General features: G+C 47.6%; 2 protein-coding genes across 2 annotated transcripts in view; one reads left to right on the top strand and one right to left on the bottom strand.

Annotated features, from left to right (window-relative positions):
- LOC144889639 (uncharacterized) overlaps positions 1 to 12,142 on the bottom strand; it is a 358,361-nt gene that overhangs the window by 192,999 nt on the left and 153,220 nt on the right. The window lies entirely within an intron of this gene.
- LOC144889908 (uncharacterized) lies at positions 6,956 to 8,871 on the top strand. Its single transcript, XM_078771124.1, has 3 exons — positions 6,956 to 7,148; positions 7,264 to 7,902; positions 8,575 to 8,871. The coding sequence occupies exons 1-3, from the start codon at positions 6,956 to 6,958 to the stop codon at positions 8,622 to 8,624; spliced, it is 882 nt and encodes a 293-aa protein (XP_078627250.1). The 3' UTR covers positions 8,625 to 8,871.

Here is a 12,142-nt window from a genome sequence, read left to right as displayed (position 1 = left end):
ACAACAACTCTACCGGCTCCCAGAGCCCACATGCGGCCTCACCTGGCCGACATCCTCACAGTGGTGGAGTGCCCATTTAACTACACACACACTAACAGGCTACACGCCCAGCCATTTCCACAACACTAATGCACCCATCCAAGTACCATTCTTTCACCTCGCACCACAGATGCCAATATCCAACCACAATTTACCTGTACCCTCTACCTAACACTTAAACTACCCTCCCCTGGTATTCGTGATGGGGGTCCATTCTTCCCCCATTCACACCTTCGCACCATCCACTCCACTCCACAGTTTCCAGCATACTCACTCCACGACCATCCATTCCAATACTCCATATATTCCACACTCCATGTATTCCACACACCTGTTGGTGCACACCTGTGCACTCACACCTGGTGCCACCTGCACCCTCCTTCCTTCCTGGACCATTTGGTCAACACAATACACATCACCTTCTCTCCCTCATACACTGCTCCACACACCTGTTCAGTTGCACTTGTTCAACTCTCACACACTGCTCAATACACTTGAATACACCTCCAACACTCACACGGCATCATCTGAACTACCTGTTGCCCTGCTAACTTAGTGCTCCCCATCTTCCCTTTAAACTAAGCACATACCACATCATTATCATCCACTCTAATCTACCTGCGTCCCCACTACAGGTGTCATTGTCACTACCTAACCTTAACGTTACCTAATGTCAATCTTCTAGGTCCCTACACACAATATCCTAACCCACCCGGGCTAGTTTTCACTGCCATCAACCCCATAATCTAGTGCTGCTTTGCCCCCCCCTGTGAGGGATGGTGGATTGGCCATCCCATCACATGGGGAGGTCCCACTATCAATTTTGCTCATCTGAATTCCAACAAATCAAAAATTTTCTATCCCAAAATTTCGAATCCAAAAACACGATCAGTATCACCATCATCAACGTCCACTTATTAGATCCTCTCAGTGCGCCAATTCACGTCTACAGCCCGGCTTCGTACAGCCCAGCAATGAATGCGGGTTCTTTGGTACCGGCGGTTGGATGCGTCCGACATTCGGTGCAGGGAAGGAGGCTTACCCGGGCCGAGATCCCACGCACCATCTCGGCACCGAGCCATCCAATTGCCCGATCTCGACCTGCCGGAACGTCTCAATAAAAAGTGGTCGCCATGACGACCCTTCCTATCGGGCTGCCCGCTCCGCCTAGTGGAGCACGGACGCGGCCGTTCAAAGCGATGCCCAGCGTGGATCACGTACGGCGGTCCTTTCGGACCCGCTGCGGTTCGGATCCCCGCTGGTCCTCGCGGCACGCGAAGCCCGGCATGCACCGAGGGCCCGATTCGGCTAAATGTCGTTCTAACCGCTAACCCGGTTACGTTCGATGCCTCACCTGCATGCTTACACGCATACGCTACCCCTTTCTTGCTCATACATCTAGCTGTTCCCATGCTCCTCGTCGTACCTTCTCTTACACACCTCGGTACACTCATTCCGCTCACAGACTTGGTCACACACCTGACCACCGAACACCTTTGCACGCACTCGTCGCTCGCACACCTCACCAACACACCTCTTCGCGCCCCCTCCTTGGTCACCTCCTCTGTGACAATCACAGGTGTGCTCTCACTCGCACACCCAACCACGTGCCTCACGACCAATTCCCGCGTGCATTCCCACCCACGCTCTACCATTCCAGGTGTGCATCCTTTCATTCCAGGTGTACATCCTCGCTAACCTGTCACAACCAACTCACGCGCCGTGTCACTCTCACTACTTTCACCACCACGCTTGACAACGCACTCACCCTTACTCTCGACAGCGCACTCTTTCCTCATGCACCTGTCCATTACACACCTTTCTCGCACACTCTTGCGGACACTCTCCCGTTACATCCTCTGTAACACTCACCACAAGCGTGCATTCTCCCTCACTCTTGACAGCGCACTCTTTCCCCATGCACCTGTCCGTTACACACCTTTCTTGCGCACACTCTCTCGTTACTTCCTCCGTAACACTCACCACAGGTGTACACTCTCTCGTTACATCCTCTGTAACATTCACCACACCGCGCTTCCATGTACCCCCTCGCACACGCGCTTCGACCATCTCACTCTTGACGGCACACTCTCCCGTTACATCCTCTGTAACACTCCTCACTATGCGCTTCCATGTGCTCCCTCGCACACGCGCTACGACCGACTCACTCTCGACAGCACACTCACTCCTCGGCGCGCACTTTTCCTCACACACCCCATGGTCGGACATTCTCGCACACCTCTTCCTTCGCACACCAGACCTGTCGCACACTTCACCAACGGCCTCTCACGAACACTCTGGTCCACAACAACCCCCAAGCCGACTGAAGCTCCCCTCACATCATGTACATTTCCGATTATATCGGCACTCACCTTGGCACCTCGTCTCCTCACCTCCTTCGCCACCTGCAAACTCTTTATTTTGTTAGCGAGCACATCATTATGAGTTGAGCACCGACCTTGCACATATTCCATCACCTCCTCCTGGATTTCTCTTTTAGTTTCTGTCCGTCCCTTCTTAATTTCACTCACCTCTTCTTCCACTTCCTCTAATTTTTCCTTTACTTCCTTCATCTCCCTGTGCGCCCCCTCTATCTCTTCCTCTAACGCCACTTTAACCGTTTCTATGTGCGTCCTCACCTCTCGGTCCTTCGTCTCCATTATTTCTGTCACCTCCTCCAACTTCTTCGTCAACCCCTCATGTACCATCTGACATTCCCTCTGTGTCGCTATTAATTCGTTTTTAATGTATTTTTGTGTCGCTTTTAACCCCCCGATTATTGCCGTGTTCTTTTCCACTTGGTCCACTAGTTCCTTTTGTCCCACTGTCAGCTGTTCTACTCCCTTCGTCAGACCCTCTATTCACCCTTGTAACCTCGCCGTATTATTCCTCACCTCTTTCTCTATATGCTTTTCGCCTCGCTTTACCTCCTCGCGTACCCCCGAGACCTCCTCACTTACACCTCGTCGTATCTCCTCTTTCATCTCCTCCATCTGGTTCCCCATCTGTTCGATTTCCCGGGCGGATTGCTCCCCTATTTCCCGCAATTTGTCTTCCATCCTATTTTCTAACCCCATTAACCCATTTTTCACCCCCTCTAACTGATTCTCCTGGGCAGCCATTCTATTTTCCACCCCCATTAACCCATTCTTTACCTGTTTTATCCCGTTGTCTAACCCCTCAAATTTAGCTTCTAGCCGTTCCCCCATTTCTCCCATTTTGCCCCCCATTTTGCCCCCCATTACCCCCAATTGCTCACTCTGAGCATCCATCCGGTTCCCCAATTCATTCCTCAGGTCTTCACTTGTCTGGACCATGAGCGCCTTTATTTGTATCATAAAGAGGTCCCAATTCACCGGCGGCGCTGCTACGGTCGCGGGCGTGGCTAGGTTTGTTGCCGCTGTAACCGCGTGCGCAAAGGCGCCATTTTGCGTGCCTGAAACCTCGTGCACGAGAGCGCCATTTTGCGCGTCTGATACCCCCTCAACCACATTGCCAATGTTCTCCTCCTCTCTTTCATCCACATACATTTCCCCTAGGTCCTGGGTCGATTCCACCCCGTCTATCTCTAGCTCACCCACCGGCATCCGATCGCCTTGACCAGCCATGGCGCGATTTCAAAATTTGGGTTTTTGCTTTTCAACACAAATTTCCAGCAGCTTGTAATTTTGAGCGCATTAAGCGCACTTCGGGTCCGTATCTCACTCCCAGACACCAATTGTTACGGACGCGGTTAAGATGTTATTTTGACCGAGCGGTGGTATTACCACGACCGAACAGTTATTCCCCGACTAATACCCGATTTGCCCCAAACTTTGGCCGGATCGCGCCACCACTATTCAATCGGGAAAACTCTAAAGCAACCGAATGCAAGAGGAAGAAGAAGAAGAAGAGTAACTGGGTTTATTGTTTACACATATAATCAAGAAGAAAGCAGTCACGTTTATTTACAGACGAAATGAGATACCCAGTGCAACGCTAGCTTACCTACAGTCTTAATTAACCCAGGGACAGAACAAACAAGGACAGACTCACGCGGGGAATGATGATAGGACTGGCGGGAGATGGATGGCTGGCGGGATAGGGAGGTCCAACTGGTCCTGCAGCCGATCGACTCGTGGGCAGCCGCCGCTCCTTCGCGGCCCTGCTCCAAACTGCCGTCCAGGCCTCACGCTGCTGTGGCTGCAGTTTCGGTGGCTCCAGCTGCAGTAAATGCAGTTGCGGTGGCTCGAGCTGCAGTAAGTGCAGTTTCGGTGGCTCGATCTGCAGCTCAACTCTGGACTTGTCTCGGACTCAACTCCTTGGACTCCCTCTCATCTCTCTGTAAAAGCTCATCTCTTTGGGAAACGCCCTGCCGTGGGTTATATAGGCCCCGCCCCTCAACCTTCGCGAACCTCCTCCATGTTTCTCTCCACACCCTCTCCAAGTCCAACCCCTTGTTCGTGGTTGGTTGCGTGGGGCTGACTCACTCCTCCCCTCTATGACGAGGTGGGGACCCGCCTTTATTCTCCGACCCTGCCTCGTGGTCAATGGCGGCAATTGGAAGGGAGGTAATTGGCAATGGCACTCGAGGCCTGGCAAAGACGAAAGGGGAAATGAAAGTTTTGGGAGTGGGAATGAAGGGAATCTATCTCTTTCACTGGTGCAATGGAGTATTTCAATTAATGGGAGACACAGCCTTACCCTAAAACACATAATAAGATATAAGCTATCGAACAGGGGTATTCTATGATTGGCTGTGGTGTGGATGCTTTATGGACTAATTATGGGACGCCCTTTGACCTTTACACAGCTCTGGAGGCAGGAGGCGCAGAATAAACAATAATAATAATACACACAATCAAAAAAATACAGTCCTCATATCCGCAACAATACAATTCCAATGAAACCACAACATTTTGTTCATGACCCATGATGTACCAACGTTTGTTCACGGCATTTACCAAATGGTAATCAACGGTGGAGGGGGTGGGGGGGGGGGCAAGGGGATAGGTTGCCCCCAAAATAGTTTTTTTTTGTTTGTTTGTTCAAATTCTGTGATTATGTTAATATGATTGTACATGCTGCCGTATCTTCTAGCATCCATTGAAATTGGTTAAAAACGCCATGATACGGTTTAAAATACCTTTAGTCAGCGTAGTATACACAAATAATTAAGTTAAGCACCCCTACACAAAGAATTAAGTTAAGCACCCCCTAATATATATTATTTGTGTATATGTATACATTGGCATATATTCTAAGGTATGTGAGATCAAATAATGATTGGTATGACATTAGCAATTATCCATTGATGAAATGCAGATGAGTGCACTCATCTGTGACGCCCATCGCTCGTGCAGCACGTGTTATCATCCACGTGGTCGTGATTTTCTGAAAATGCACTATCATCACGGGTTATTGCAAGTCACGCCTGAGCTCGTGTGGGGGTTACATGGTCATTTTCTCGTAATGGTGGCTCGTAGACGGTTGTCGGACGGAGAAAGATGGCGGATAATAGGCATGATCGAGTCCGGAATGTCCAGAAAAGCTGTAGCTCGAACGTTTGGTTACCACCATTCGGTGATCAGTCGGTTGGTGCAGAAACACCAGGAAACGGATGCGGTGAAGGACCGCTCAAGGTCTGGAAGACCTCACGTGACAACAGTCCGCCAAGATAGAGCGCTTTTGAGACTGGTGCGATGATATCCCTTTGCCTCGAGCCATTTCCTGAAGGACAACTGGCTGCCCAACAGAAGGCTATGTCACCGTACCGTGAGGAACCGCCTGAAATCGGCCGGTTTAAGGTCAAGACGAGTGATCAAGCGTCCAAGGCTACTCAAACGACATCAGAGGGAGCGTTTGGCATGGTGCCTAGCGCGACGTGGATGGAACATCCGGTCTTGGAGGCGAGTTCATTGGTCGGATGAAAGCCGGTTCTTGCTGTACGTGACAGATGGGCGTGTTCGGGTGTGGCGCCACAAAAACACCGTGTATGCACCTAAAAACATTCAACCAACGGTACCCTTTGGTGGTGGCTCGATTATGGTCTGGGGATGCTTCTCCCATGACTGTAAATTGGACCTGATAACTGTGCGAGGTAACCTCAACGGAGAGCGATATGCCGAGGAAATCCTGAATACCACCGTAATCCCGCACTTCGATGACCACACGCTCGCCAGCAGACCCATCTTCATGGATGACAATGCCTGGCCTCACGGTGCGAGACGCGTCCGAGCCTTGCTGGAGCAAGGTGCTGTGACAACCATCCCCTGGCCTGCGTACAGTCCTGACCTGAACCCCCTCGAGCACGTTTGGGACATGTTGGGACGACAAATTGCGAAGATGGTCCCTCCAATAGCCAATCTGGATGAATTGGAACGTGCATTACATCGGGAATGGAACAACCTGCCACAGCAACGCATACGACGGCTTACAGGGTCTATGAGACGTAGGGTTGAGTCAGTGATCCGATCACGTGGGTCCTACACACGTTATTGACGCAAAGATCGCTAGAGGTCTTCTCAGAACAATGACTGTACGTTAGAAAACATAAACGTCATCCACACTGTCCGTGATGGACCTATAGCTCCATACTTAAATTGAGGTGAAAATATGCCTAAAATTCCCAAAAATTTTCACCTTAAATTATTCAGAATAAAATATTGAAAACGGCATGATTGTTATGTTTTTATGTGACCATAATATCACTTCTCCAGAAAATATAGCAATATCATGGGTATATTACACTGTTTTGACGACAACAAACTTGTAATGTGCGAGGTTGTAAAAAAACGGGGGGGGGGGGTGCTTAACTTAATTCTTTGTGTATATATGGCTTTGTTCTACCAGGTGAGCACACAGGGGTATTGCCCCAATGTTTATATTTAAATTTAAGAATACATTCATGACGTAACATGTTCTATGAACTCTCAAGATGGTTATCAATCCCATTTCCCTGCAAACGACCGATGCTAATTTGTACACAGGTGATGTCTATCCTTTAAAGGTGGAAGGCAGACAACACAAGAATGATTCATCTGTCACAAAAAATTCAAAATGTGCTTCTGCAAAGGAAGGTTCAGATGATATTCACATTTCAAACGGAAGTGCTTCCTGTTTTGCAACTGGTGAGTGGAAATGTAAAAAATGTAAAAAAATATGTAATTTTCGGAGAAGTGTTAAATATTTTGCATTTTGATTTTGATTTTAAAAAAAGATTTTTTTGTTTGTTTGTTTCTGTAGAACAATCCAGAAGTAATATGGGACAAATAAGGTCCAGTCGCAGCATGACAGTGAAGATGAAGCATTTTTTGAAGAAAGATTCACAACATCAAGGCTCACTTCCGATAAAATACAAGTGTATGTCTGGGCCTCGCAACACCAAGGTCAATATTAAATTAAACAAAAACAAAAAGGTTGCAGAAAGACGAATACGTTACAAGTGTAATGTGTGCAGAATGGATTTTGCTTCAACAAGTAACATCAAAATACACATGAGGATCCACACTGGAAAACATCCCCACAAGTGCTCTGTCTGTGATAAAGGTTTCTCTAGTAACAGCCTTTTGAAAAGACATATGAAGATCCATACAGGAGAGCAACCTCACAATTGCTCGATATGTGATAAAGGTTTCTCTCAAAAAGGCGATTTGAAAAAACATATGAGGATCCACACAGGAGAGCAACCTCACAAATGCTCGATATGTGATAAAGGTTTCTCTTATAAAGGCAATTTTAAATCACATATGAGGATCCACACGGGAGAGCAACCTCACAAATGCTCGATGTGTGATAAAGGTTTCTCTTATAAAGGCAATTTTAAATTACATATGAGGATCCATACAGGAGAGCAACCTCACAAATGCTCGATATGTGATAAAGGTTTCTCTCGAAAAGACAATTTGAAATCACATATGAGGATCCACACAGGAGAGCAACCTCACAAATGCTCGATATGTGATAAAGGTTTCTCTCGAAAAGACTATTTGAAATCACATATGAGGATCCACACAGGAGAGCAACCTCACAAATGCTCGATATGTGATAAAGGTTTCTCTTATAAAGGCAATTTGAAATCACATATGAGGATCCACACAGGAGAGCAACCTCACAAATGCTCGATATGTGATAAAGGTTTCTCTCAAAAAGGCAGTTTGAAATCACATATGAGGATCCACACAGGAGAGCAACCTCACAAATGCTCGATATGTGATAAAGGTTTCTCTTATAAAGGCAATTTGAAATCACATATGAGGATCCACACAGGAGAGCGTCCTCACAAATGCTCGATCTGTGACAAAGGTTTCTCTCACAAAGGCAGTTTGAAAAAACATATGAGGATCCACACAGGAGAGCGTCCTCACAAATGCTCGATCTGTGACAAAGGTTTCTCTCACAAAGGCAGTTTGAAAAGGCATATGAGGATCCACACAGGAGAGCGTCCTCACAAATGCTCGATCTGTGACAAAGGTTTCTCTCACAAAGGCAGTTTGAAAAGGCATATGAGGATCCACACAGGAGAGCGTCCTCACAAATGCTCGATATGTGATAAAGGTTTCTCTCGAAAAGTCAGATTGAAAACGCATATGAAGATCCACACATGAGAATTGAAATCTTAAATACCAGGATATGACAAATGAGGTTAACAGGATTTCGAAATTGAAGAAACATGAAATTGTACCAGTGATAGTTGGGGCAACAGCGAATACGAATGATCAAGAAAACCCGAACTGAGTAGGTAATTATTTCTTTTTTTGTATACAAGATCGAGGATCGTGTAAGAACTAACATTGATCACAAAAAGACAAACTGACACAAAAACATGATAAAGGGAGCAGGAGACAAGACAGAGAGCAGTGACATTGGGAAATCTGTGGGATGAAGAGGGCTTGGGGGGGGGGCAGGCATGGGAAGGGTTGGGGGGAGAGGTTAAAAAAAAACACATGGACACTGCAAGGACTTCCAGAAAAGAAATTGGTATTTCGAAAAAGTGGATCTGGGGTGAATTTAGCGGGGGTAGAAAAGATCAAGGTTTTGGATGGGGGAAGATAAAAGATGGTGGTGAACAGCTGTTTTAAAGACCTGGAGGGAGGGGTGGGATTGAAGAGAGTGAGGGAGTTTGTTCCAGAGGCGTGAGAAAAGAGGAATGAAGGAGTGAAGGTGAGCAGAGAGTCTTGGTTTTCGCAGTTTCACCAGAAGAGGGTTGCAGGCTGATCTTGTGCGACCTGTAGGAATATTTGGGGGACAGAGCCCAGAGAGAGCTGAGGGGGAGCAAGGCTGGAGAGGAGTCGGTGCAAGACAGAAGCACCACCAACATGCCTGCGGTGAGTAAGTCAAAGGCCCTCCGAGTTAGCTTCATTGTGGGAGATTCCAATGATTCTGAATGCTTTGGTTTCAACAGCGTGAAGACGAGCTATGTGTGAGGCAGGAGCACCAGCCCAGAGGGGAGAGCAGTATTCCATTGAGCTGCAGATGAAACCCTCGTATGTGGTGAGGAGCTCAGGTGTGCCAAGGAAGGACTTCACACGACGGAGGATGCCCAGTCGGCGACTGGCTTTGGAGGCCAGATTTGAAATGTGGTTTTCCCAGGAAAGATCATGGCAGATAGTGAGACCCAAAAGCTTGAGTGACAGAACTTCTTGGAGAGGATTATTCAGAAAGTGGATGGGAGGGTTGTCCAGTCGGTCTTTTCGGAGAGACATCGTAAGAGTGTGAGATTTGTCAGGATTGAAAGACATGTTCCACTTGTTTGCCCAGTCTGTGATTTTGTCCAGGTCTGCAGAGAGTGAGGAGGCTGCAGATTGCCGATCTGAGGGATGGAGAATGGAGCGACAGAGAGTAGAGTCATCAGCAAAGAGATACAGAGGATTTTCAAGAGAGTCAGAGAGATCATTGATGAAGACCAGAAAAAGCACAGGGCCCAGAACGTTGCCTTGTGGAACTCCAGCCTGAATAGGAAGAGGAGATGAGAGAAACCCATTCAGGGCCACATGTTGACTATGACTAGAGAGGAAGTCCGCCAGCCATGCGTGGAGATTTCCATGGATACCAAAAGAGCAGAGTTTGGTGAGCAGAGCGGGGTGCCAGACCGGATCGAAGGCATGTGATATGTCAAGGGAGACTGCTCTAATTTCCTGTTTGGCATTGAGGACCTCCATCCATTGTTGAGAAAGCAGAAGCAGCATGTCCAGAGTAGAGTGTCCAGGTCTGAAACCAAATTGATGATCAGAGATCAAGCCATTGGAGAAGAGGAAAGATTTCATATCTGAAGCAATGATGGATTCCATGACTTTGCTGATAATTGGGAGAGGGCTGATTGGTCTGTAGTTGCTGGGATCTGTTTTTACACCTTTTTTGTGCAAAGCGGTGATGTTGGCAGATTTCCAAGCAGATGGAAGATGACCTTGAGCAAAGAGAGGGTGAAGAGAACAGAGAGAGGGAGTGAAAGAGCTGAAGAACAAGATTTTAGGACCCGTGGGCTTTAACTTCAACAAGGAAATGATCAGAAGAACCGATTGGAACAGAAGAAGAGCAGCAGACATTTGCAGGGAAGTTAGTCATAATGAAGTCGAGAAGAGAAGATACTCCATTGACTGAGATACCAGTCAGGAAATTGACAGAATGTGTCAGTCCCAGTGAGTCGCAGAAGTCCTTTGCTGAGGTGCCTTGGCTGATGTGAGAGGAACCCACACCCAGCCAGCTGGCATGGTGACAATTGAAATCACCACATATGAGGAAGAGAGTTTGGATGAGTTGATAGAAGTCGGTCCATGTTGTCCAACAGCGAAATGTAAATGGAGTCATCACTGTTTGGAGGACGGTACAGAACACATATGAACAAAAGGTGGGAGCGGAGAGGAAGCCATAGCCAGAGGTACTCCTGGGGGTGGGGTGGAGAGAGGGCACTGCAAGGAGAGTGAGGAAGAGAGTTTTTGATAAAGATAGCCACCCCACCCCCAGGACTAGGCTCAGGTCTATCATACAGGAGGAGGGAGTAACTAGGAAGAGATATTAAAGAATCAGAGACATCTTGAAGGAGGAAAGTTTCTGTTAAGCAGATCAAGTCTGGATTGTCAGAAGCAACCTGAATGGAGAGATCAATCAGGTTTGAGCGAAGGCCCTAGATGTTTGAGGTCCATACCGTTAAGGAAGAAGGATGGGGAGCATAGGGTACAGGAAAGGGGAGGGGAGGTGTAGGGTAAGATGAGGGGTGAGAGCGGGAGGTAGGGAGAGCTGTTGATAGTGTGTCAGAGATTGCAGAATGGTTAGGAGAAAGGGAAGGATGAGGAGGACAAATGGTTTGATGGTGATGGGAAGAGGCACAGTGAGGTGTTGTTTGAGGGGGCAGAGCAAATTCAATGGTTGGAGGAGGAGGGGGTATGTGATGGAAGGGAGAGGAAGTGGGGAGGCAGCAGCTTTGAGGGGGAGGAGGCGGGAGGGGAGAGAAATGGAGAAAAATCGTAGGGGGGGGCGAATTCGAAGGGGAGGTGATGGAGGTGATTTGAAGGGAATGGGTGAGGGGGGAGATTTAGATTTGAGGGGGGGGGAGTTTAGGAGGGGAAGGGGGAGGGGGGGAAATTGAAAGGGAGTGGTGAGGGGGAGTTTTGGACATGAGGGCTGAGGAGGGAGTTTAGAAAATAGATGATTCATTAAAAACGAACATTTGTAACAAACAGGGTTTATTGTGATTTTCAAGTCAGATATCTGTTTGAAAACGACAGAGGAGTAGTGGAATGAAGGTGAGTTTAGAGAATGCAGAAAGGAATAACTGTAAGAGATTGAATTTTTTTGGGAAATGGAATGCTTTGATGAGGAAATTGAAAAAAGCCTTTTAAATAGGAAGAAAAACAGCATGTTGTAATAAACCACTGAATAAAACACTGCAGGGTAACATTTAAACATGTTGTTATGTTTGTGGAGGTAGTGATATGCTGAGTCAGGTAGATTCGTATAGGTCGGTGCTCCGGATGTCGGGTAAGAACCATCACCTGTAATAAGTTCTGTTTGGCCAAATGTCGGAGTAACGTGTATTTTCGTCCCTGTCATGAGGGGGCAGGGCATGTTAACTAGCTTAGGGCGTAAGAATAAATTATCCCCGTAAATCTTACCCTAAGGGGTGTTG

This window comes from Myxine glutinosa, chromosome 1 (assembly GCF_964187855.1).
Source record: "Myxine glutinosa chromosome 1, kmMyxGlut1.1, whole genome shotgun sequence".
NCBI classification, from domain to species: Eukaryota; Metazoa; Chordata; class Myxini; order Myxiniformes; family Myxinidae; genus Myxine; species Myxine glutinosa.
This window is presented reverse-complemented; position numbering and strand designations above follow the sequence as displayed.

Bases quoted from the DNA above. Each gene is read 5' to 3' on its own strand.
- LOC144889908 (XM_078771124.1), top strand. From the start codon at position 6,956: ATGGTTATCAATCCCATTTCCCTGCAAACGACCGATGCTAATTTGTAC. The intron at 7,149-7,263 runs GTGAGTGGAAAT...TTGTTTCTGTAG, and splicing joins TGCTTCCTGTTTTGCAACTG to AACAATCCAGAAGTAATATG. The intron at 7,903-8,574 runs GTTTCTCTCGAA...TATGTGATAAAG, and splicing joins ATGCTCGATATGTGATAAAG to GTTTCTCTCGAAAAGTCAGA.